This window comes from Patella vulgata, chromosome 2 (genome assembly GCF_932274485.2).
Source record: "Patella vulgata chromosome 2, xgPatVulg1.2, whole genome shotgun sequence".
NCBI classification, from domain to species: domain Eukaryota; kingdom Metazoa; phylum Mollusca; class Gastropoda; family Patellidae; genus Patella; species Patella vulgata.
The window spans coordinates 92034600-92062070 of NC_065880.2; the positions used below are offsets into that span (position 1 = coordinate 92034600).

Here is a 27471-nt window from a genome sequence, read left to right on the forward strand (position 1 = left end):
ACAGTTATTTGTTATTATTACAGTTATTTCAAGTATTAAACAGTTATTTGTTAGTATTACAGTATGTCAAGTATTAAACAGTTGTTTATTATGATTACAGTTTAGTAAAGTATTAAACAATTATTTGTTATTATTACAGTTGCTTGTTATTATTACAGTTGTTTGTTATTATTACAGTTGTGTCAAGTATTAAACGACCCCCGATATAAAGTAGAATGGGATTACCAGTCACAAGTTCCGTTTGCTTACAGTGATACGGATTGGATAGGTTATGATGATCAACAATCTATTCGAACTAAAGTAAGTTTTAAATAATTCCATTTCGTCTGGTAAACGTAGAAAGTTGTATTGGAAATCATTTGTATCATTAATACATGTATATCCTATTTACCATGGGGTTTAACGTCCACTCGACACAAACTAGGTCATTTCGGGACTAATATATGGTTCAATTCTTTTCCATAATTCGCTTGCTTGTAGGGGTCTTTATAGCAGTGGGAGGAAACCGGAGGACACGGAGAAAACACACGAGGGTGGACAGGCGACCCTACTCCTTGTCACGTACAACCGGGAAATCGAAACCACGCCAGTTGACTCAATGACAGACCTTATGATACAACGCTCACGCGCTAAGCATTTGCCCTCCCCCTATATATTTAAGAAGAACTATGTTTTTTTATATATATTAAGACAAATGAACCATGTTTTATTTGATGTTTTTATTTATTTCAGACAAACTATGTAATTAGTAGAAAATTGGGTGGTGTAATGATCTGGGATATCTCTTTAGATGATTTCAGTGGATCATTCTGTAACCAAGGAAAATATCCTCTACTCACAGAAATCAAAAACTTATTAACACAGAATTCTATAGTACGACCCAGTCGTCCGGGTCGTCCAATCTATAATATCAACCCTGTTTTAACCTATAGAGATTACTATAGGTTTTGGTTAAACAAATTCGTAGGGTAAAGTGGGGAAAGTGGGCTATGTCCTTTCTCCACGCACAGAAGGTTACGGAAAATATCTATACATATAAAAAGAGAAAGTTAGTTTGTGGGTTGCTATAGGAACCCAAACGGTTGAACTTATACATTTTAAAATATCTTTACAACATTCAGTTTGTTTACAGGGAATTTCATGATCCTATTGATATTGTATTTGATGGGGTGTTTAACAGTGGCGGCGCCAGCCGTCGGTGATTGGAGGGGCAAGGTTAAGGGGGCAAAGGCACGAGCTTCATCTAGGGGTAGGGGGCCTCCCCCAGAAAATTTTGAAAAACAGGTTGCCGGAAATGCAGCCTGGCAGTATTTCAGGCACTGATCGATGAGGTAAAGTGTCAAACGAACGGACTTGCGAATCACGACGAAGCCCACTCACGAGCGTCAAAATAGACTGCCGGAAATTCTGTCAGGCACCGATCGTCGAGATAAATAGGTCTGCCCAGATACCGTTCGTCGCCTGATCACTAGTTTATCCGACTAGAGAACAAAATGTCAAACGAACGGACTTGCGAAACTCTACGAATTCCCCTTGTGAGCGCCAAAGTAGCGATTCCATTGGGGGCCTCGCCAAGAAAATTTTGAAAAATAGACTGTCGGAAATGCTCTACAACATGAGTGGGGATGTGGGATTTATTCACCGTAGAAGGTATTGATTACCGAATAGTATCACAAATACTTTTTTTTATTTTCTAAAATTATTGGGGTGGAGGGGGGGGGGCAAACAGAGGGCAGACCAGATTAATGGGGGGGGGGGGGCCCTGGCGCCGCCATTGGTGTTTAATGAGAAAAATAGCCAATTAATGATTATGATTGTTAGAAAGATTCTAGAGCATATCATGCTTTTCTATACTGGCAAATTCTCAATATACAAAATCAAAACTGTAAAAAAACACAATAAAAACATGCTGTATGTTAGAAAAATATCAGTTAGGTTTGTCCATAATGTATTCTTAAATTCTAGAAACGAGCAAAGGTACTTTCATACGAATCGTCATTATCTAATGAAAATACACATGTACATCTCGTTTCGTTATTATGTGTAGTTTAATGATGTGCCAACATCAATGGATGACGTCACATCTGTATTTTAATTTATACTCATTGATTTGCTCGGTCTGAGTGGGAGGTCACGCCAGTGTTGATCTAGGTGACCTTTGACTGAATTGCCCAGACTTTTGATACTTGACCATTGTTTTGTTCTGCCCGTCATCACTGTATATGTGTCTCCCAGAATTCCATACACATCGAGAACAGAATTTGACTAAATAGATCGTTCCATTGGCTAACTCTCGAATATAAAATTGCTAATCGTTATTTGCGTTTTTTCGGCCCATATCTAGTTTTTAAAAGCTTAACCCACGCTAAAATGTAACCAGGTTGTTTTTTTTACATTGAATTAAGGAAACAAAATCAAAACATCAGGAATAGATAATCTCCTGGCTTAGATTTCATCGGATTAAAAAAAACAACAAACACGGATCCATCAGTTAAAGACATCTTTGTAAATAATGCACTGAATAAAACCATTTTTGTCCTGACATTCCTCAATCAGAATAAAATACAGATCTATATTTCGTTTCGGTTTTTTATACTCAAGATGGCCTACACTACCTGAAGATCTGACTGGTTGTAGTGATAGGTCGAGTCAGAGGTCATACGAGCGTCTTTTGACCCTATGACGTCAGACATCGATTAATCAGTCAAGAATTCGCCGTAACAACTCTTCCTAGTGTAGCAAAGATAAGTAAAACAAAATTTTGAACTATAAAAAACGAAACGAAATAGGATCTGTGTTTTAATCAGATTGCAACGGCTTAACATTCACGCAATTAACGACTAAAGTCTTTAAACAGAGAAAGTTATATTTTAGTTAGCAATTTTTATCCTGTGTTTAAGCATTTGCTTTCGGGTCAACTATAAGTGATGCTATTACTACCCTTGAGCATTACACCTTGCTCATGTTTGGTAGGGCTCACTACCTAGGTAGTCACGGGTTCACGCCATGTGATGGCCGAGAAAGTTCCACTTTAGACCTTTTAATAGGTATAAAATATGTAAAGAATGTTTTGTATATTTGTATTGTATACGTGTTACTGTTTGTTTTGTAATAAATTATCAAACAGCTAGAATTACCTTTATATCATTTAAGGTGCATTATAATAAGATTTAGATGAAGCTGCCCTTTCTTGCTGTAATAGTTCAAAAATAGATAATAAAAAATTATTATAATTTATATTTGAAGCCAGAACAAAGACCTTTTACATGATGCATCTTTAGTATCTATTGGGTAACAATACCTACGTTCAGGGCGCATTCGTCGTTGCCTGGCAACCTATGTTTATTTGTCCATATTGCATTTTCATCATCCCTTTAGGGCCGCCTGAGATTTAGGGTTGTTTTTTTATAAAATAAAAATGATTTCATAAGACGAATATTTTTATAATATTACCAGAATTGCATGTTATTGTATAGAGCACTTAACCGGAGGTAGAGCACTGAACCGGAAGTAGTGTAACTCCGAACCCGATTGTGTAGTTCGGCTATCCAGAGTTAGTATGAACTGCAAGGGAAGACAACTCTGTTTGAGAGATTGCAGTAGGCCTATGTGTCAACTCCCGCCCCAAGCTGCACTTATAGCCAAGTGGTGCCACTAATCGAGAACAAACTGACAAACGACAGTTGCAAATATATATATATTATTTTGATAGGCTTATTAAACAATATGCAAATTCACACTAAATATACATTACAAATTATACTGATTTAGATTAGAACTGGAGACGGCAATGGTTCCCCTTTTAATCCAGCTAATATATTTCTAGCCGTTACTTCACACATGGCCGACCTGGACTCGACAGTGGCGCTACCTATATGTGGCGATACGGTAAGGTTCGATAAGCTCAGTAGCTTGTCGTCCGTTGCTAGGGGCTCGGGTGTTGTGACGTCAATCCCCGCCGAACCTATCTCTCCCGTTGTCAGGGCTTCAAATAAATCATCCTGATTAACCAACGCGCCTCTGGTGACGTTTATAAAAATGGATGTGTTTTTCATGGCTTTAAAGGCACGCTTATTAAATAGTCCTTTATTTTCGTCCGTTATTGAACACGTTGCAATAACTATATCCGATTCTTTTAACAACTGAAGAAAGTCCACGAATTCTGCCCCGACTTCAGCATCGTAACTTTTCTTACTTCGTCCACAGTATAATATCTTAGAGAAACCAAACGGCTTCAGCCTACGTGTTGCCGCCATACCAATACGCCCCAATCCAACAACACCGAGTGTTTTGCCTTCAAGCAAAGTTCCCGTCATCCACATTCCACTTTCCCATGTGCCCCAACTACCATTGTGGACTGCTTGGAATGCTGAAATGATAAACACACGAATAATTTCAACTCCCTTGGACCATTCCTATCCAACATAGTCCCTTATTGTACACATTGACGTGCACCTAAAAGATCCCCTTGCAGTTGAAATTCGATTTAAGAGTAGGCCGTAGCGCCACTGTCCGGGCAAAATTTCGCTCATAGAACAATGTATGGCGTAGGCTATGGCCCTCTTCATTGGCCCAGTCGGAGCAGAACAGTAGGACGTCAAACCCGATTTCATTTCATTTCATTTATTTGTTGGAACGACGAGGAGAAACAACGGTGACCAACACAGGGATCGAACCCGGACCTTGGACTTCCTATATTCCTGAAGCAAGGACCTCGAGTTTTACATCTAAACGTTGCTAGACTGGTCTGCATTTCCCGATTATCTCACTTTAACGCAAACACGTGAACGATATCGTCGAATCAAAGGTGGTGACACAAACTAGGTCATTTTGGGACTAACATATGGTTCAATTTTATTTCAATAACTCCCTTGCGCATATGGGTGTTTAGCAATAGGCGGAAATCGGGCGAGGTTTAACAGGCGACCCTACTCCTTGTCACGTACAACCAGGGAATCGAAACCACGCCAGTTGACTCGATGACAGACCTTAGCACGCACTAACCATTCGGCCACCCAACCCCCCAGATTACCTAGGCACTTACAACAATGTTATATGATACTGTTTAAACAAAGTGTTATATGACTCTGTTTAAACAAAGATATGGCGTATCATAAAGGACAAATTTACCCTGTTGAGTGTCGATCTTATTCCGTATTTACTTTGTAAATTAATAAATTTAGATTTATCCTGGAATAAAAATTTGAATTAACACAGCAGTACAATTCATCATTTAAAACATAAAAAAGTATCTGGAACCGACCATGGCGTCATCACAGCCATCTTGATGTTGTGAGTTGGAAATGAAATGAAATAAAATGGTGTTTAACGTCCTACTGTTCTGCTCCTAAACTGGGCTAATGAAGACGGGCATACGCCATACAGTATGCCATGTGGGAAATTTTGCTGTTATATCGAATTCCAACTGTCATACCCTCCGTCCTGCATCACTCCGGAAAATCTGGAAGAACTTTCTCAGCCACCGTGACCCCCCTATTAGATGTGGAAGTCCGCCAAACGACGCGCATTTGTATGCCAAGTTACAGGTCATCGTACGGAGTCGCCCAAAGAAGATGATTACCAAATAGGTTCAAAATTGAAACACTAGGAAAACTCATAAAAACGGCATAGAGAGAAATCAAAAACTTACTAACACAGAATTCTATAGTTTAACGTCCACTCGACACAAACTAGGTCATTTCGGGACTAACATATGGTTCAATTTTATTTCAATAATTCGCTTGCGCGTAGGGGTCTTTAGCAGTGGGAGGAAACCGGAGGACCTGGAGAAAACCCACGAGGTTGGACAGGCGACCCTAATCCTTGTCACGTACAACCGGGGATTCGAAACCACGGCAGACCTTATGATACAGCGCGCACGTGCTAACCATTCGGCCACCCCCCTCAAGCGGCATAAAGTAAGATTAAATAAAGAGCTGACAGTTCTCGCTATAACATTTAAAAGAATGGATAATGAAAAGAGAATATGCTGAATTTCAGCCAAATTGCTTCACTCTGAGCTTAGATATCGGAGTTAAATTTATAGCCTAGCCTCGGTTGTCATTACTACTATTGTTACGATAATAAACAAAGTCTCGATTATCCATTTTTACGGTAACCGCATCGACCGCAAAACGTATTTAAATCTACTTATATCGCATGGTCTTGTTATGTTAATAAATGTATAAGTAATAGTTTAGATAACATTTCAGACCTAAAGAAAGACCTGCAATAGGCAGATTTAGCTCTTACATAATGCCTCACACTGATCAGCAGTGAATATTCGCTAGGCCGCGACAATCACTGATAAGGATGACATCGATGCGACTTAATGAACCACAAATATTAACTTTTTTCCTCCCACAAATTAAATTCTAAAACATTTTTATTATGTATTAGAAAAATAAATAAAGACGTTTGGAGTATTTGTAGTTAAAATTATTTCCTATTTTTGTGTAAATGGGTATTACAATGAGTAAAAGGCGCCATTCTGATCGAATCAGTAACGTCTTATGTAAACAATGCACGCGCCATTGAGCCAATTATTGACGCCGCGTGATATGGCGTCATGTATTGAAGGCAGCCATCTTTTACAGAGATATTAGGAGACTTTCGTAATACTGTGTGAAACAGATTGATAATGACTGTTTAAGCGACATCGGAAGTATCTACTGACATAAGATACAGTCATGTAATATTGAGTTTATCTAAATATTCATATACACGCACCTGTCTATTTATAGTTATAATAATGTATATGTATATCTATAGACAAAGATTATCTCTTCTTACAACCATCTATATAATATTAACCTATACTGATAAATTACTTAGTACTAGATAACCGAACACAAGATAAAAGACTTAGTGCTGGATAAGCGAGCATACGATAAAATAGAATACCATTGTTGAAAGCGAAACCATGGACCTTATAATAAATAAGGTCCATGGTGAAACTCAATAAGAGGTCTGGATAAGGGTTTTAAAAAAACAGGTCATGTTAGATACACGCATCCACTGATCAAGATTGATCATGATCTAGCGCAGCTGGTTAGGATGGATGCCTTGATACACGTCATAAACATATCAAGGAAGGTCGTTTAACGGCCTACGTTTGTTTTTCTACCAACCGAGACAGTTCCTCGGGATTTTTTCGCGTAGTTTACTCTAGTCAGTGACAGAGGGCCTGGCGAGAAACGGTGCCCCGAGTACACGTTTGAGTACAATGGAATTTGATGAAAAGCAAGCGGAACGAAACCTCTGCTATCCGGGCAAAATCGCTCCCAAAGAGAGAGAGAGAGAGAGAGGGAGAGAGACAGCGAGAGAGAGAGAGAGAGAGGGAGAGAGACAGCGAGAGAGAGAGAGAGAGAGAGAGATGGGATTTAACGTCCGTTCGACACAAACCAGGTCATTTCAGGACTAAAATATGGTTCAATTGTATTTCATTAATTCGCTTGCGTGTAGGGATAACCCGCTCCTTGTAAGGTATAACCGGAGAATCGAAACCACGTCAGTTGACTCAATGACAAACCTTATGATACCACGCGCACGTGCTAACCATTCGACCACCCCATAAAGCATTACATGGTGTGTGCCTGTCTTCATAAGCCCGGTTGATGCAGAAAAGTAGGGCGTTGAACCCCATTTTATTTAGTTTTCGGTATCATCACAACTGTTTTGTGTGAAGTAAGCGATATGTGGACCTACCTTGTTTCATCCTTCTAGCTGTGGCTAACAGCAAGGTAACAGTTAATTCTGCTACAGCTGAAGTTAAAACACCAGGGGTATTACCCACGGGGATGTTTCTCTTCTTACATTCTGCTAGATCTACATGATCTAAACCAACAGACATGGTACCAACAACTTTTAACTGTGGACCTGTTAATAAATAACACAACAACACAACACATGAAAAAAATACACAATAAAAGAGGACAATAAACAACAAAACACAATAAATAACATATTACACAACACAAGAACACAACGCACAACAATGAACACAATACACATCCAATCTGATTAAAACACAGATCCTGTTTCGTATCGTATTTTATAGTTCAAGATTTCGTTTTACTCGTCTTCACAACACTAGGATCTGGAAGAGTTGTTATATAACAGGCTTTCTAGTTGATGTGAGGAATTAGCCAATGAAACGATCTGTTACGGCGAGTTCTTGGCGTGTTCTGCAAGGAACTGTGGGTAAACCCCTAGAAACGTCAAAGATGATTGATTAATCAATGTCTAACGTCATAGAGTCAAATGCCGCTCGTATGACTCTTAACACGACCCCCCAGTACAACCAGTCAGATCTTCATGTAGTAGAGGCCATCGAATTCGAAAGTATAAAAAAAGAAACGAAATATAGATCTGGGCCCTTATTCACGAAAACTTAAACTAAGATACAATCGAAATTTTAAGAAATACTGCAATTCGATTGGCTGACCAGTTAAATCAATTTGCATATATCCAATTTGCATATTGGTCAGCCAATCGAATTGCAGTATTTCTTAAAATTTCGATTGTATCTGAGTTTAAGTTTTCGTGAATAAGGGCCCTGTTTTTTAATCAGATTGATGCACAACAGAAGAAAAAATGAAATGAAATGAAATGAAATGAAATGAAATGGAGTTTAACGTCCTACTGTTCTGCACCGAACTGGGCTAATGAAGACGGGCATACGCCATACAGTGTGCTAAGAGGGAAATTTTGCCCGGACAGCGGCACTATGGTCTATTCTTATATCGAATTCCAACTGCCAAGTGATCTTTTACGTGCACGCCAATTTGTACACGGGACCTCGGTTTTTCGTCCCATCCGAACGACTAGACATCACTGACACGTCGGAAAACACAACAGATGAACACCCTACAGAACATACTACATTACACGATGAAATAACAGCAAAAGAACACAGAACACAACAAAAGAACAAAGAACACAACAAAAGAACAAATAGGGACGAAAAACCGAGGTCCAGTGTCAGATTGGCGTGCACGTAAAAGAATACTTGACAGTTGTCATTTGATATAAGAGAAGGCCCCATTTCATTTCATATCGTATATAATGCGATATCCCTTGTGTAAACCTGGCTTGAAGCACATTCATCGATAACCAACTTACCCGCTGCATCGAACAGCTCCGAGTCCACGCGTATAGGTGGATGAACAAATAGAGCGTGGATTCCCTTTACTCTGCGTAACAGTTCTTCTCTGGGTATGGGATCCTCACTCTCCCATATTTGTAGCTCACATTCTTGTGCAAGAAGTGCGACACCATTCGGTGGAGCTGATCTAGTGAAAAACACTGTCGGTTTAACTGACATATTTCAAGCTACACAAACTAGTTTGCCTCGCGTCGTATCGAGCGTACACCAACTTGTGACTAGGTCAATTTAAGCTATGTACACAATAGATAAGAGGTGGTGGCGCTTGCATCATTTGAGTAACTTGACGATAACAAAAATGAAATGAAATGGGTTTTAACGTTTTTCTGTTCTGCTCCTATACTGGGCTAATGAAGACGGGCATGCGCCATACAGTGTGCTATGAGGGAAATTGTGCCCGGGTAGCGGTACTATGACCTATTCTTATATCGGATCGAAACTACCAATGGATATTTTACGTACACGCCAATGTATACACGAAACAACTAGACCGACTGTCCTTGCCAGGCCCCCAGTCCTGCACCACTGACAAGGGGAAACCACGTCGAAAAATCCGATTAACTTTCTCAACCAATGCAGGGAACTCCAGACTAGCGAGCCAGCGTCTTACCCCTTTAGCCACAACTTAACGATAAAATCATACAATAACTGATACATGTATTTAATGAGTGCCATACGTACGAAAGCCGTAATCCAATCTACCTAATTTCCTGCAAACGTTGTCCTAAACAGTCTGTCGGGGAAACTAAAAAAATCTTTGAGAGAGCGGGGAATAGAGCACCTATCAGACGTAAGTAGAAAATCCGAAAAACCTATCTCCGCCCATTTCAACATGCAGAAATAGTCAGATTTTCTACTCAAGATTTTCTGCTCGAGATTTTCTCCATGCATATTACGGAAATAAATTTGATCACGTGACTATTTCTGCATGTCATTAAAATACGGTATTATGGGATCGTTTATTTTTACGGGAAAATACCGTATCTTGAGTAGAAAATCTGAAGTTGAAAGTCGAATGTCAAAAGTTGATTATTGAAAGTAGAAATGTTGTTGTTGAAAGTAGAAATTCTGTTGTTGAAAGTAGAATATTTACGACTTAAAGTTGAAAAGGTGGACGTATTAGGTTGAAAAGCACGAGCGGTATATGTTTCCCACACGAAAATGTCCATTTTGGATAAGAATTTTCTCTTTTACTTTTTATTTTCTACTTTCTACTGCAGATCGCATTTTGAACCTGATACCCCGCCATAAACCCAAACCAACTGATGGACTGCTTGTTATCTTAGTCCAGCATAAGAAATCCGAAAAATAACCACACTTCAAGGTCAATTTTTCAAAGCACCTAAGCCATTGAATTGCTTAAGCAATTTGTTAAGACCTAGGGCCATGATTCTTGCGGGGGTCCTATTTAGGAACCCCCACCCCATTCAAAACCCTAACCCTAATCCTCTGGATGTGTTTTTCGCCAAGTAAATGTCAAAAGCAAAAACACTGACTGGACCTCCTCAATCCACCAGACTGGGTAACCAGCGGCTGCCCACAATTCGCAAGAGATGGATAGAGAACAAGCTAAACAAAAAGCGATTTTTCGTACAATAAGGGGCCAAAATTCAGGAAGTTACGATCCGATATGCGTAAATATCGAACGGAACCAAGATCGTTGGGTTATAAACTTACATTTCAAGTTTCATCAAAATCAGAAGACAATTGTCACCTCTACAGGGTCCACAACCTTGATATACCATATTTGTACACTATTTGAGTACGAGGGACGGCCATTTTGTCTGTCAGTTTTGGGCCGATTTTCACGACATTCGAACTCAGCCGTCCTTTGGGTGTAAAGGTGATATATTAAAACGTTTTTTTAATTCAGATAATAATTGTGACCTCTAGAGGGACCTCAAGCTAAAAACGTGATTTTTCGTACAATCAGGGACCATAATTCAGGAAGTTACGGTCCGATATGCACGAATATCGACAGGAACCGACATCCTTGGGTTATAAACTTACATTTCAAAATCGGAAGAAAATTGTGACCTCTAGAGGGTCACAACCTTGACATACCCCATTTTTACACTATTTGAGAACAAGGGGGCGGCCATTTTGTCTGTCAGTTTTGGGCTGATTTGCATGAAATTCGAACTCAACCATCCTTAGGGTGTAACGGTGATATACTAAAACGTTTTTTTTTTTTTCAATCGGATAAAAATTATTACCTCTATAGGGTCCACAAGCTAAAAACGCGATTTTTCGTACAATCAGGGGCCATAATTCAGGAAATTACGGTCCGATATGCGCGAATATCGAAAAGAAACGCGATCTTCGAGGTATAAACTTACATTTCAAGTTTCAACAAAATTGGATAAAAATTGTGACCTCTATAGGGTCAACAACCTTGATTTACCATATTTTTACGCTTTTTGAGAACGAGGGGCGGCCGTTTTGGGCCGATTTTCACGAAATTCGACCTCAACCAGCCTTAGGGTGTAACGGTGATATACTAAAATGTTTTTTTTTTCAATCGGATAAAAATTATTACCTCTATAGGGTCCACAAGCTAAAAACGCGATTTTTCGTACAATCAGGGGACATAATTCAGGAAATTACGGTCCGATATGCGCGAATATCGAAAAGAAACGAGATCTTTGGGGTGTAAACTTACATTTCAAGTTTCAACAAAATTGGATAAAAATTGTGACCTCTATAGGGTCAACAACCTTGATTTACCATATTTTTACGCTTTTTGAGAACGAGGGGCGGCCATTTTGGGCCGATTTTCACGAAATTCGACCTCAACCAGCCTTAGGGTGTAACGGTGATATAATAATACGTTTTTTTAAATTGGATAAAAATTATTACCTCTATAGGGTCCACAAGCTAAAAACGCGATTTTTCGTACAATCAGGGGACATAATTCAGGAAATTACGGTCCGATATGCGCGAATATCGAAAAGAAACGAGATCTTTGGGGTGTAAACTTACATTTCAAGTTTCAACAAAATTGGATAAAAATTGTGACCTCTATAGGGTCAACAACCTTGATTTACCATATTTTTACGCTTTTTGAGAACGAGGGGCGGCCATTTTGGGCCGATTTTCACGAAATTCGACCTCAACCAGCCTTAGGGTGTAACGGTGATATAATAATACGTTTTTTTAAATTGGATAAAAATTATGACCTCCCTAGGGTCCACAAGCTAAAAACGCGATTTTTCGTACAATCAGGGGCCATAATTCAAGAAGTTACGGTCCAATATGCACGAATATCCCAAGGAACCGAGATCTTGGGTTTTAAACTTACATTTCAAGTTTCGTCAAAATAGGATTAAAATTGTGACCTCTATAGGGTCCACAAGCTAAAAACGCGATTTCGCGTACAATCAGGGGCCATAATACATGAAGTTTCGATCCGATATATGCCAATATCTTCTTTTGAAGATAAACCTATTGCAAGTTTCGGCAAAATCGGATAAGACTTGTGACCTGTGGAGTGTCCACAAACAAATTGTGGACGGACGTCCGGATGGACAGGGGCGACGACAATATACACGTCCACATGAAAATGTGGGATATAAAAACGGTATTTTCGATGCTCCCCGCCTTTCCATCGATGACCGGCGATTATCCCCATAAGTTCAAATGACCGTCGATTATTAATATTAGTATATTTTGTTATTTGAACGTCCCTCGTGCCTTATATGTTATTTTGGTGAAAGGTCATCACGTTTTCGTGACAAAATCAGACAATCGCGGTTGCCGAAGGGAAGGGGGCGGAACTCGTGTATAAATCTGAAGGTATCAGACCACATTTACTCTCGTCAGTATTTAGTAGCTAGTAGAGACGTGTATAAATGTATGGGCTGGCATGGCAAGCTTCCATATCGACCCAATCTAACCAAAGTAGTGCCTTTGAACCAATGGCCAATGATTATCTTCAAATAACAATTGATTATCACCGTTACTACCATATGTTTCATTATTTGAACGTTTCACGTTTTGTGTCAAAACCAGACTTTAACGCTTGCTAGATAGGTGAAAGGGAAGGGACATAACTCGTGTATAATATTTCAGGGATCAGCCCAGAGTTATTCTGACATAAACTTAAGAGCAGATAATCACATAGATTTATGGGCTGACATGATTATCATAACCTGGATATAAATTATTGTCCACATACTCATGTAAGAACCCCACGAAAAAACATTTAGAATGTTCATGTTGAGACATTTAATATATGTCCGTGTCCATATGCAGGAGACCATCCTGCTCTCCACTTTGAAATCCCTGAAGGTGAAGATGACATAGATCACATGGCGTCACAGATAATTGAGATAGTGATGACTACAGATGCCAACTTCCTACTTATACCTACGTTCGAGCGGAAGAGATATACTGCCGACATTCAGGAACACCTCGGCAGGACCGTGTTGTTGTTGGTCTATGTCATCTTCTCCCTCAGACCAACAATATTTAGCATATTTATACTGGACCTTGATTTGTCGGAATAAATTGTTTTCTCGATGGTTTCTGCCCACTTTATCAATGACATTATTGTGCTTTTTTTGGACAATTAGCTAATTAGATAATACACCCACTTAGCTAAATAGATGTCGAATATCTCATAAACTTCTTTCGACAAAACAAGTATGGGGGGTGGATCACCAAGATTATATACAAGTTATTCGACAACTAAAGTTTATTGTTAGCTATGGACAATGTAGTGTTATTCAACATTGATCAAATAGATGTAAAAATCTACATTGTCATTATTCATCGTCAGTAATTAATACAATCTGATTAAAAACACAGATCCTATTTTGTTTCGTATTTTATAGTTCAAAATTTTCGTTTTACTTTCTTCACAACACTAGAATCTGGAAGAGTTGTTATAAAACAGGCTTTCTCTAGTTGATATGAGGATAATAAGTCAATGAAACGGTCTGTTACGGCAATTTCTTGGTGTGCTCTGCACGGAACTGTGGGTAAACCCATAGACACGTCAACGCTGATTGATTAATCAATGCCTGACGTCACATGCAGGATCAAAAGCGTGATGCGCCCTCCCAGTACAATTTGTTAGATCTTCATGTACTGTAGGCCATCGAAAGTATAAAAATACGAAACGAAATATACATTTGTATTTTAATCAGGTTGTAATTAATAGAACTGTTCATAGCAAGATATATATTTCAGTTTTTGAATAACCACTATCAATGCATGCTCCTTTTGTTGTATTCTAATCTTATCACCATTGGAAACTTGTCGGATTTTCACAGGTATTGTTCTGCACTGAGTGTAAAATACTGGTAGTCATATTGACTATAATCTCCATCTCGATTTTTATCGGAATCATAACAAATAAAACCATCATCATCATCAAAGTCATTACAACCATCATCAATATTATCTATATTGTAATCTTTAGGACGAAGAACATCTTTTAACAAAAGGAAGTCGTTTAGTTCTCTAGGCAGTTCTAAATCCATAAGCTTCTCCTTTATACCCAATCCTAGCTTCTGTCTGATGATTCTTCTACACAGAGACGTGAGAGAGATATTACAGCAGTAGTTGGTGAATATTTCTTGGTGACGGGTGTTTAATATCTCTTCTCGTTCAACTTTAATTTCCTCCTCAAAATTTAAAGTTTGTACTATTTCTTTCACTGGAGCGCCACTAAGATATAACAATTTTCTAAGTTCATCTCTTTCTTTTCTGCATAGTTCATTCAGATCAAGCTGGTTATAACTACTTTTAACTGAATATGTTGAAAGAGTTTGAAGGTAGCAGTTTTTACCGACTAAATATTTAACAAAACTAACAGCTGTACGTGGATCCCACCAACGTGGAAACCCTAAAGTCGTTTGGATCAGTATGTTGCCATTTATGCATGGCAAATTGAGCAGCATATTGTCCCCAGCAGAAACCAGTAATTTAAATGTTTGATCAAACACACTCTCATAAATATCAAGATAATGTAAAGCAGATTCACCATTGTAATTAACCATTGCTCCAGCATTAAGCAATTTCCTGATAAGAAATCTATCGTTTTTCATTGCCGCCATCATCAAAGCACTTCTACCTCTTCCATCTTGAATATTTACATCTATGCCAACAGCAGCTAGTAAAATATCAACACACTCCATGTATATTGGATATATCAATCTACAGTAATTCTCAACAACGTCATTTTCCTGTCTGTTATTCAATCCATCTTTAGCCATAGTAAATCCAATGATGCATAGATGAAGAGCTGAATGGCCCTGGATATTTTGTGTATTGGTGTCTATTCTAGGATGACGTGTGAATAGTTCTAAATATTTACTATTCAATAACAGAGCAGCCACCATAATAGGTGTGTTGGTCTTAGAACATCGATGGTTTATGTCTAGCTCTTTATTAAACAACCAGTTTAACTTCTTTAGAGAATAATCGTAGTTTACTCTAGCTAACACATGCAGCATATTTTCTCCTTCAGTTGTCACACCATTAACAATCAACTTTAGTCCTATGTAATAATTAAACAGCCCCAACCTCTCACAACTAAGAATCTGGTGAAATAATTTTGTTCCATTGTTGGGTGAATTCAGTTGTGAGTAGGTAAAAAGTTTAAATATATTAGTACAATCTAACTCACGATATCGAACACAATAACTACACGCTGTATAACCATCATTATCTGTTAGATTTACATCAGAATAGGGAATCAACAGTTTTAAGATACTGATATCGGCTTGGCATTGTGTATAGTGCATTAATGGCGTTTGTCCTTTGTTGTTTTGATGATTCACATCACAACCAGCATTAATTAAAATAGTCATCAAATTAAAATTGAATGTGCACTCGGTAGCATTGATTGAAACTGTGAAATTATAATTGAATCTCAGTATAGATGTTTGACTTGTTAAATAAAACAGTGGTGTGTTACCTTCATTGTCAGGTTTGTGAATATCTACTCCCATGTTTATAACTGTTTTAACAGTCTCAACACACTGGTCTATATCACCCCTAGTAATACCATCTGTATGACGTATAATACAGTGAAGAATGTTCTGGCCTTTAATATCAACATAATGTACACGTGCGCCATGACGTAACAGATACAGTATAACTGCATATAGCCTTTTCCTAGCGGCTATAAATATCGGTGTCTCTTTATATACGGTCAGCCGGTTGACAACGACGCCGGCTTCAACTAATTTAACTATACATTGTAAAAACACCTTTCTATTAAAGTCTGGGACTTGACTATATAAAACTCCTAGCAGTGCATTGTTCTGGGATAATGCAAAATAATCTACACGCTCTAATAGATATATAACAACATTATACAATCCTGCCAAGGCAGCTTTATAAATGGGCGTCTCATTATCTCCGTTTAAATGGTTGACATCAACGCCTGCTTCAATTAATGTAATTATATATCGCAAATTTTCATCGGTATTCGGGTAATGGCCACAAAGGTAGCCATTTAAAACTATGTGTAGTATATTATCCTGGTTTTTATCAACACAATGTACATGCGCCCCGTGTTCTAACAGATACACCACAACCGAACGCAATCTTTTTTCAGCAGCTATAAATATAGGAGTCTGCTTATCTTTATTATGATGGTTCACATCTACACCAGCTTCAACTAATTTGATTACACACTGTAACAACTCAGTCATATCCCCGTGATACGAGGAATATTCATCTAAAACTGTGTGTAGTACATTGCCCTGGTATATATCAATGCATTTTACGTGTGCGCCATGATCTAACAGATATGTTATAACTTTATACCAATTTTTCCTGGCTGCTAAGAATATAGGAGTTTGTCTAGCTTCATTTAGATGGTTGACGTCAACGCCAGCTTCAATTAATTTAACTACGCAGTGTAATGTTTCCTCTATATTCGCGACATCATGGAAATCCTCAATACCATTACCTGGGTAAATTCGATCCAAGTCTAAAACTGTGTGTAGTAGATTGTTCCCGTGTATGTCAACGTAATGTATATTTGAACCATGATCTAAAAGATATATCACAACTTTATACAAATGGTTCTTAGCAGCTATAAATATAGGCGTCTGGTTATCTTTATTCAAATGGTTGACATCTACCCCAGCTTCAACTAACTCAATAACACATTGTGGTAGCTCATCTCGCTTCACATCCGGGAAATAGCAACTTCCACCAAAACAAGTGAAAAAACCACCAAAATCTAAAACAGTGTGAAGTACATTTGTCTGGTGTATATCAACGTAATGTACACCCGCACCATGTTCTAATAGATATATCACGACTTTATGCAAATGGTTCTTAGCAGCTATAAATAAAGGTGTTTGTCTAGCTTGATTCAGATGATTGATATCAACATTGGCTTGAACTAATTTAACTACACATTGTAAAAATGTATTTGTATTTATGTCCGTGGAATTATCATTAAAACATATACCTAATCTGGGAGAATAATTATCATGTTCCCAGTAATTACCTAAAACAATGTGTAGCAGATTGTTCTGTTCATTATCAATATAATGTAAATCAACACCATGATTTAACAGATATAGCACGACTCCATACATCTTACACCTAGATGCTACAAATACAGACTCCATCTTATCTTGGGGCGATAACCTTGTCACTACTTCCGGAATATCCCCATCTCGCTGAGCGGAAACTAGTAGTGCCTTTAATCTGAAATATATTAAATGCGTTCATTTGGTTTTAATGAATGCACAGTGATGAATGTAAAACCTTTATAACAATTGTTTCTCTCTTCGACTTTTAGTAATCTTAATGCTCGATTTTAAGGCCTCAAACATTGATCCCCTTCCAGTAATCTTATTATACCAATATACTCTAAATACATCAACCTAACACTATATACATTGATCTATCCTAGTAATCTAAATACATCAACCTAACACTTTATACACTGGTCTATCCTAGTAATCTAAATACATCAACCTACGTTATACATTGATCTAACCACTCCAACACTTTATACACTGATCTATCCTAGTAATCTAAATACATCAACCACTCCAACACTTTATACACTGGTCTATCCTAGTAATCTAAATACACCAACCTACGTTATACATTGATCTAACCACTCCAACACTTTATACACTGATCTATCCTAGTAATCTAAATACATCAACCTAACACGTTATACATTGATCTCTCCATGGGTGACAGTACATATCCGGCATCTCTCTCTCTCTAACCACTCCAACACTTTATACACTGATCTATCCTAGTAATCTAAATACATCAACCTAACACGTTATACATTGATCTCTCCATGGGTGACAGTACATATCCGGCATCTCTCTCTCTCTCTCTCTCTCTCTCTCTCTCTCTCTCTCCCCCCTCTCTCTCTCTCTTAATAAATAAATAAAGTCGTAACTTACCTGTGACAATTCATCTGGTTTGAATTGTCTTCCTTGTCATTATTTGGATCTGGAACCATCGAATATATCACAATCAGAACCGATGTTTTTTAATCGGTCTCTCGCGACCTCATCAGGATCCATCTCGTTTATCTCGTCTTCCCTGTCTCCTGAATCACGATCCATTATCTAGCTTAACTGTTGTAGCCATGTAGTCTAGATCATCCAACTTAAGGAATAAACAAGCAGAATCCGTATTCATTATCTAGTCTAGAACAGTTTAACTGTTGTAGCAACGTAGTCTAGAACATCCAACCTATAGAATAAACAGGCAGAATCTGTATTCATTATCTAGTTTAAACATACATTATGCAAGAGCTAAATCTGTCTATTGCAGGTCTATGTTTTTTTTTATCGTACCGACTTTAGTAATGATGATCAAGGCTAGACCTAAAATCCAATCGCTAAATTCTCGGTTCAGAGTGGATCAATTTGACTGAAATTTTCAGAAAATTCCCTTTACATTATCTAGTTTTTAACCATTATAGTGAGAACTGTCAGGTCTTTATCTAATCTGCCATAATGTATCTTTAAATATTGTAGCTTTAGATAAACCGACATAACCTGTATCCAATATCTAGTTAACTGTTGTGGCCATTTAGTTTGGTATTTGATGGAATATTTAACATAAGAAATAAATTATAATTCCCAGCAAAAACACAACATAGATTATATATATATATATATATATATATATATATATATATATATATATATATATATATTATATATATAACCACTTCTCTGTTATTTAATAAGACATGGTATGTATGGATATAATCACTTCTCTGCTACTTATTAACGCCTAGTATTTATGGGTTATTAAATATCACATAGTATGTATGGATATAACTACATTATGGATATAACTACTTTGTTGATACAACTACTTTATGGATAGAACTACTTTATGGATAGAACTACTTTATGGATAACTACTTTATGGATATAACTAATTTATAGATATAACCTATTTATGGATATAACTAATTTATGGATATAACCTATTTATGGATATAACTAATTTATGAATATAACTACTTTTGTTATTTAATTACACATGGTATGTATGGGAATAACTACTTCTCTGTTATGTAAAATGTACGTACAGAGTGTAAAATGCACGTACAGTGTGTAAAATCAGTGGCGGCGCCAGCCGTCGGTGATTGGAGAGACAAAGCTGGGGCAAAGTCCAAGGTTAAGGGGGCAAAGGCACGAGCTTCAACTAGGGGTAGGGTTGCCGGAAATGCAGCCTGGCAGTATTTCAGGCACTGATCGATGAGGTAAAGTGTCAAACGAACGGACTTGCGAATCACGACGAAACCCACTCACGAGCGTCAAAGTAGGGAGTCCTACTGCCGGAAATGCTGTGTGACAGTATTCTGTCAGACACCGATCGTCGAGATAATAGATCTGCCCAGATACTGATCACTAGTTTATCCGACTAGAGAACAAAATGTCAAACGAACGGACTTGCGAACCTCAACGAATTCCCCTTATGAGCGCCAAAGTAGCAAGTCCATTGGGTACCTCGCCAAGAAAATTTTGAAAAATAAACTGTCGGAAATGCTCTATAACATGCAAGTTTATGACTGAGTGGGGATGTGGGATTTATTCACCGTAGAATGGATTGATTACCGAAACGTATCACAAATACTTTTTTTTATTTTCTAAAATTATTGGGGGGGGGGGGGGGCAAACAGAGCCCCCCCCCCCCCCCCCGGCGCCGCCACTGTGTAAAATATACGTACAGAGTGTGAACTACATGTATTGCGTGTAAAATACATGTATTGTGTGTAAAATACATATTTGCGTGTAAAGTACATGTATTGCAGAGTGTGAAATACATGTAAAATGCATATACAGCAACAACAAAAACACATACTTATGGAAAGCAGCTACTAGTGTATTTTTAAGGCGACGTTTCGTTGAGTATTATGGCCTCATGCAATTAAACCAGTTAAAGAGACCACCAAGATGCTATATATGGTCTAATGCATTAAACCTGTTAAAGAGACCATCAAGATGCTATATTATGATCTAATGCATTAAACCTGTTAAAGAGACCATCAAGGTACGACATGGTCTCGTGTATTAAACCTGTTAAATAGATCATTGACCGTAAAAGCAAAAATCGGGATCGAACCGTCTAATTAAAGAGCCATTGTCATTGAGCTACCGCTGCTCGCTATATCTGTAAGAACGGCTACTTAATAAAATGACGAAAATTATTAATACTGTTTATGATCAGTGGTGGTAGGAAGATTGCTTTGTATTCAGCTAGAGTGTCTTGGTATTCGAGTCTAAATAGTAAACAAGGAAAAGGGCAGCCGGTATATGAATAGTCTCTCTGAAATGGGGTTTAGTTTCCTACTGTTCTGCTTCGACTGGGCTAAGGTAGACGGAAATACAACACACAGTGTGCTATAAGGGAATTTTCGCCCGGGCAGCGGCACTATGGCCTACTCTTATATCGAATTCCAACTACCAAGAGATCTTGACGTGCATATCAATGTACAAACGGGACCGGTTTGCTGGAGTCTCTCACGCGTTCAATCAAACCAAAATGGGGCCTACAAATCAATATTCATTTTAAAATTACATAATGCTATACTCACTAACTACTTTTCGACCTAACTGGGGATAATAATTGATTTTCTAATACTGTGAGTGGGCCGATGTTTAGATGACGCCCCCCATCACCCCCACCCCGGGGAAAATATGATAGTGCACTCCTGGTCCTCGGTCTATGAAATATAGGCTAATGTTATTGATGGAATCAGGTGACATTTGGTACCGTTTGTCACCTTTGATACTCCCTGACTCCCTGGAAATTCCAAGTCTGGCGACTAGCGTATCACTATCAGTCTTAATATCCCATGACAATTCCAACTCTCGACAACGACATTTTCGCTCAGTTTTGATTATTTGGAAACGTACCTGAATATTTTACATCACGCCTGGTGAAATGAAATCCATTGTTAAATTAAATGCTCTAGTCTATTTGCACTGTCGCGCGTCCAAATGTTGGCTGAACGCCAATAAATTTTACAGACATTTTGGGCATTCGCATATATTTCCATGCGCCATGAATGTAGAGGCTGGAAACTTGTCGAGTAGGTTATGCATGGTGGTTTATGGCTACAAGCTGAATTGCAGCCATTTCGATCAATAACGGTTTATTTGATAAAACGTTGACTTTCGATTTACAGTAAAGATTTCTCATAAAACGCCATCTTGTTTATTTACTATTTAGACACGGTTATCAAGACACTAAGGCAGTGATTCTAAACCAGTCACACAGGTGTGCCGCGAGATCCTCCTTAGTGTGGCGCGTAATTTTGAACGGCACACTAAGAAAATGCGAAAAACCACGTGATCCGAATTGAGTAACCGTTGTTCATAGCTGTGTTTTTTTTTTATTTAGTTTCTATGTGTCTGTGTCGAGTCTCTGTCTTCTATTGTATGCCGTCTGACTTACATGTTTTTATTTTGCAAAATTCAAATATTTTTCATATATATTTAGCCAGGTGTGCCGCTATTTTTTTCATGCGTTGATTATCGGAGTTCATTGGTAACCCAATCCATCCTGAACTCAGGAAAATGTCCAAAAGCGTCTGTGAATTATTCAATATGTTATACAAATGACAATCATGTCATTGAGAGTCGGCAAGTAACAACATGGTACAGGTCTATATATAGTAACAACATGGTACAGGTCTACATATAGTAACAACATGGTACAGGTCTATATATAGTAACAACATGGTACAGGTCTATATATAGTAACAACATGGTACAGGTCTGTATTATAGTAATGCGCAATGACGTCACTTGGAGAAGACTGCACAACAAAATGTTTTCTTTAGCCCAGTCGGAACAGAACAGTGGGGGGTTAAACCCCATTTCATTTTATTTCGCATAGTATAGTAAACCTATCATATTTCATGATCATTAATAATGTATTGAATGTTAAAATGAACCCCGTCTATAATATCATTAATAATGTATTGAATGTTAAAATGAACCCCGTCTATAATATCATTAATAATGTATTGAATGTTAAAATTAACCCGTCCATATTAATAATGTATTGAATGTTAAAATCAACCCGTCCATTATACCATTATTATAAACCTGTAACGGCAAATCTCCTTGATCTTTGGGGTATATTCTATGCCCGGAATAACTTACGATCTGAATGTGGGGGCGGCTGTGGATATAACTTCTTTAAACCTGTAAGGGGTTATTATTCCAGAGTATGTTTTTTCCTATAAGAAAAACATGATGTAGGGTTTTCTTACGGGAATTCTGGGATATTCTCATTTTGAGTACATGAAAACATAGACGGTTTAAAAAGCAAGATAAAATCCTCTACTCGGTTATGCTGGGGAAGAAAGACTTCAGAAAAAGTCCTCGGTTTTTCTTTTTCTCGGGTTATTTTCTTCAGTCCTTCTTTCCCAAGCATAACCTTAGTCTCGTCTACACGTAATAAATTTATTGAATGTTAACATTAACCCATCCATAATGTCATTAATAATGCATTGGATGTTAAAATCAACCCGTCCATAATGTCATTAATAATGCATTGGATGTTAAAATCAACCCGTCCATAATATCATTAATAATGTATTTAATGTTAAAATCAACCCGTCAATTATGTCATTAATAATGTAATGAATGTTAAAATCAACCCGTCCATAATGTCATTAATAATGTATTGAATGTTAAAATCAACCCGTCCATAATGTCATTAATAATGTATTGAATGTTAAAACCAACCCGTCCATATTATCATATAATAATGTATTGAATGTTAAAATCAACCCGTTCATAATACCATTAATAATGTATTGAATGTTAAAATCAACACGTCCATTATATCATTAATAATGTATTGAATGTTTAAATCAACCCTTCTATATTAATAATGTATTAAATCTTTAAATAAACCCGTTCATAATATCATTAATAATGTATTGAATGTTAAAATCAACTCGTCCATTATGTCATTAATAATGTATTGAATGTTAAAATCAACCCTTCCATATTAATAATATAATATTGAATGTTAAAATTGTAATAAATAAACGACAGTCAATATGCTGGTGGCTACGGATAATTTACATCGTTGAATGGACAATGTCAGTTTACCTGGATAGTCTCGATCAGTCCAGTGACAGGTAAAATGTCAAGACGATCTGGGTGAGCTACTAGGTCAGATATTGCGACATGTTGAAGACGGACGACTATGAGTTGATGTTTCAATCAAAACATAGCATTTTAAGGACTATATACTATATATAATGATTGATTGTTCCACCAGTGCATATAGTATTTCAAGGAGTAACCAGATGACTGTATAGTAGATGATTCGATTTGCATCGATCGGTAATTGGTTATGACCACGACATGTTATTTAGTGTTATGTATATTATTGAGTGAATGTATATCAGGGTTACTAGCTGATACAGGAGGTGAGTGTATCTATATAATAATAATCTATGTTAACTCTACTTATTACCTATAGGTGGGTAAGTGGGTAAGACGCTCATTGGCTAGCCTGGAGGTCGCGTGTTCCATCTCGGTATTTTCCGACGTGGTTTCACCTGTTCAGTGGTGCAGGACGGAGGGCCTGACAAGGACAGTCGTTCAGGTGTGACGAAAAACCGAGGCACCTTGTATACATTGGCGTGCACGTAAAATATCCCTTGACCGTTGGAATTCGATGTAAGAGTAGGCCATAGTGCCGCTGCCCGGCCAAAATTTGTCTCGTAGCACACTGTATGGCGTATGCCCGTGTTCATTAGCCCAGTCGGAGCAGAAAACAGTATGACGTTAAACCCCATTTCAATTGATTTCATTTTATTATCTCTAAAATATAGTGAATACATCCCCCTCTCTCTCTCTATCCCCCCTCCCTCTCTCTCTCTCTCTCTCCCCCTCCCCCCCTCTCTCTCTCTCTCTCTCTCTCTCTCTCTCTCTTTCTCAATATATCACTGAAGTCGCTTGATTTACTTTAAACCGACAAAACTGTTTAATGCCCACCTGTTCGTCATTCAACTCCACGACCCTAACATAGTTTGCCAGGCAACTTAACATAGACCCATTGGCAGCTAAGAGGTCCACCGGCAGCCAGTGAGCTCACCGGCAGCTAAAAAATTCATCGACAGCTAAGAGGTCCACCGGCATTTAAGAGGACCACCGGCGGCTAAGAGGCCCGCCGAAAGCTATAAAGGTCCACACTCAGCTAAGAGGTCTACCGGCAGTTATAAGATCCATATCGTAATAAGTTTTTAGAGTAAGGGCCATTACTGTAAATAATGCCAATGACACCATTTTTAAGGCACTATTTTATGTGAAAACATTAAAAACAGATAGGTAATGAGGGGGGGGGGGGCAGTTAACGTCCTGTCGAAACAAACTAGGTCATTTCGGGACCAAGGTATGGTTCAATTTTATTTCAATAATAGGCTAGCGCGTAGGGTTCTTTAATAGTGGGAGGAAACCGGAGAGAACCCGCGAGGTTGGACGGGCAACCCAATTCCTTGACCCCGTACAAGCGGCGATTCAAAACAACGCCGCTTGACTCAAAGACAGAGCTTATGATACAACGCACACGCGTTAACCATTCGCCTAATCTGATTAAAACACAGATCGTTTAACTTGTTTTTACTACACTAGGATCTGGAAGAGTTGTTATATAACAAGCGTTCTAGTTGATGTGAGGAATCAGCCAATGAAACGGTCTGCTACGGCGAGTTCTGTGGGTAAACCCCTAGAAACGCCAACGCTGATTGATTAATAAATGTCTGACGTCATAGGGTCAAAAGCCGCTCGTATGACCCCTGACGCCGCGACCTCCCAGTACAACTGGTCAGATCTTAAAGTAAGCCATCGAAAGTATAAAAAAACGAAACGAAATATAGATCTGTGTTTTAATCAGCTTGCCGTTCTCGCACACCGCCCCTCCCCGATGATCTGTTGCTAACATATTTTTTTTTTCCAATTTAACAGACGCATTGAGTGCTGGAGGAATAGCTGGTGTGAGTATCGGTGTATTCGTGGTGGTGTTCTGTATTATAGAACTTATACTGTGTAATTGGGAGAGGATCCAGAGACTCTGCGGTAGCTGCTGCTGTTGCTGTGAGGTGGACACTGCAGATTGTAGGGAGACCAATGTCCAGCTACCAATTCCAACCATACGCATCGCAGATCCAGTCAATTTGGAGGACCGAATTCGATACGGATTAGGGCGGGGCGAACAGCGACCGGTCACACCCCGAGATATTGTACCATATGAAGCACGTGAAATCACTCCGTCCGACCTCCCACCCAGCTACGACGAAGTGATGGCCGCCGATATGCACCTAGTGCCATCTGCGCCTCCGTCGACCCCTGCCCAGGATCAGATTCCCTCGGCTCCAGAAGAACGAACACCGCCTTCCGCTCCACCATTATAGGCCTACAGATAGTTAGCTAGGCCCGGATTTACAGTTATCTAGGCCTGGATTTACAGTTACCTTAGCCTGGATTTACAGTTAGCTAGGTCTGGATTTACAGTGTGCTGACCTGGATTTACTGTTGACTAGGCCCCTATTTACAGAGGTTCATAGCTCTAAATCTTGCATAAATCAGTTAGGGTGTTAGTAAGAGGGGTTGAGACAGGGGTGGGCCAGTCGGACAGTAGAAGAAGGTGGGGTTAAGTGTGCCGCGAGATCTTCCTAAGTGTGCTGCGGAGTTTTGTACGGCACACTAAGAAAATACGAAAAACAACATTATCCCAACTGAGTATTCGCAGGTGTCTACTGATAAGTTCATAGCTGTGTTTTTCTTTATTTAGTTTGAGCAATTTTATGTTTCTATGACTACTCTCTGTCTACGGTTGTATGCCGTCTGACTTGCCATGTTTTTATTTTGCAAAATTCAAATATTTTTCATATATATTTAGCCAGGGGTGCCGCAATATTTTCATGTGTTCCAAAGTGTGCCGTTGGCGAAAAAAAAAAGGTTGAGAACCACTGGTGTAGAAGTTAAGGTCATGGCTGAGAGATTGGGGTTATTGTGGAGTAAGTAAGGTAATAGATAGGGTTATAGCCGAGAGGGTGTTTTGTTGTGGAGAAGGTGAGGTTATAGCGGAGAAACGGGGTTATTGTGAAGAAGGAGGGGTAAAGAGAGTGGGTTATAGTGGAGAGGTCGGGGTCATAGCGCAGTGGGTGGGTTATAATCTTATTCTTATAGCGGAGAAAACGGGGTTATTGTGGAGAAAGTGGGGTTATATCGAAGAGAGTGGGTTATAATCTTATTCTTATAGCGGAGAAAACGGGGTTATTGTGGAGAGGGTCGGGGTTATAATGGCGTATCGTGTGTGGTTAGTAACATTATGGATGGTGTCTATTTTTACTTGTACATATTATATTCATGTATATAAAACTTGTCGGTCTTGGGTCCATAAACACAATTTATTTATCTGTGACAGAAATGTATGCCGAGATTATTTGTGTAAACCAATTGCGTATTTTTGTGTGTGATATTAATATAATGACTGTAAAACATGTGCATTGTATATTTGATATAAATGAACTTTGGACATTTGATAAACTATAGAAATTTGATATGAATGAACTTTTAAGCATTTAATATAAATAAACGAAATGAAATAAAATTGGGTTTAACGTCTTTGTACTACTGCTCTGACTGGGTTATGAGGGCAATTTGACCCGGACAGCGGCGCAACAGCCTACTCTCATGTCGAATTCCAACTGTCAGTGGATCTTTGACATGCACGCAGGGGAGCACAACAAAGGGTGGGGGTGGGGGTGGGGGGTATGAAGCTATAATACAGACTTGATATCAGCGTATAAA

The 27471-nt window shown here is 38.5% G+C and overlaps 1 protein-coding gene across 2 annotated transcripts; it reads right to left on the reverse strand.

Annotated features, from left to right (window-relative positions):
* Positions 1-3688: 3688 nt before the first annotated feature.
* On the reverse strand, positions 3689-18862 carry LOC126810047 (glyoxylate reductase/hydroxypyruvate reductase). Of its 2 annotated transcripts, none has more exons than XM_050534985.2 (3): positions 9124-9501; positions 7708-7878; positions 3689-4369 (listed from the first exon to the last, which is right to left on the reverse strand). In XM_050534985.2, the coding sequence occupies exons 1-3, from the start codon at positions 9323-9325 to the stop codon at positions 3768-3770; spliced, it is 975 nt and encodes a 324-aa protein (XP_050390942.1). In that variant the 5' UTR covers positions 9326-9501; the 3' UTR covers positions 3689-3767. The 2 variants fall into 2 exon arrangements, with proteins under 2 accessions (XP_050390942.1, XP_050390943.1); XM_050534986.2 differs by lacking the exon at positions 9124-9501 and adding an exon at positions 18568-18862 and having other exon boundaries at positions 3690-4369.
* Positions 18863-27471: the final 8609 nt, after the last annotated feature.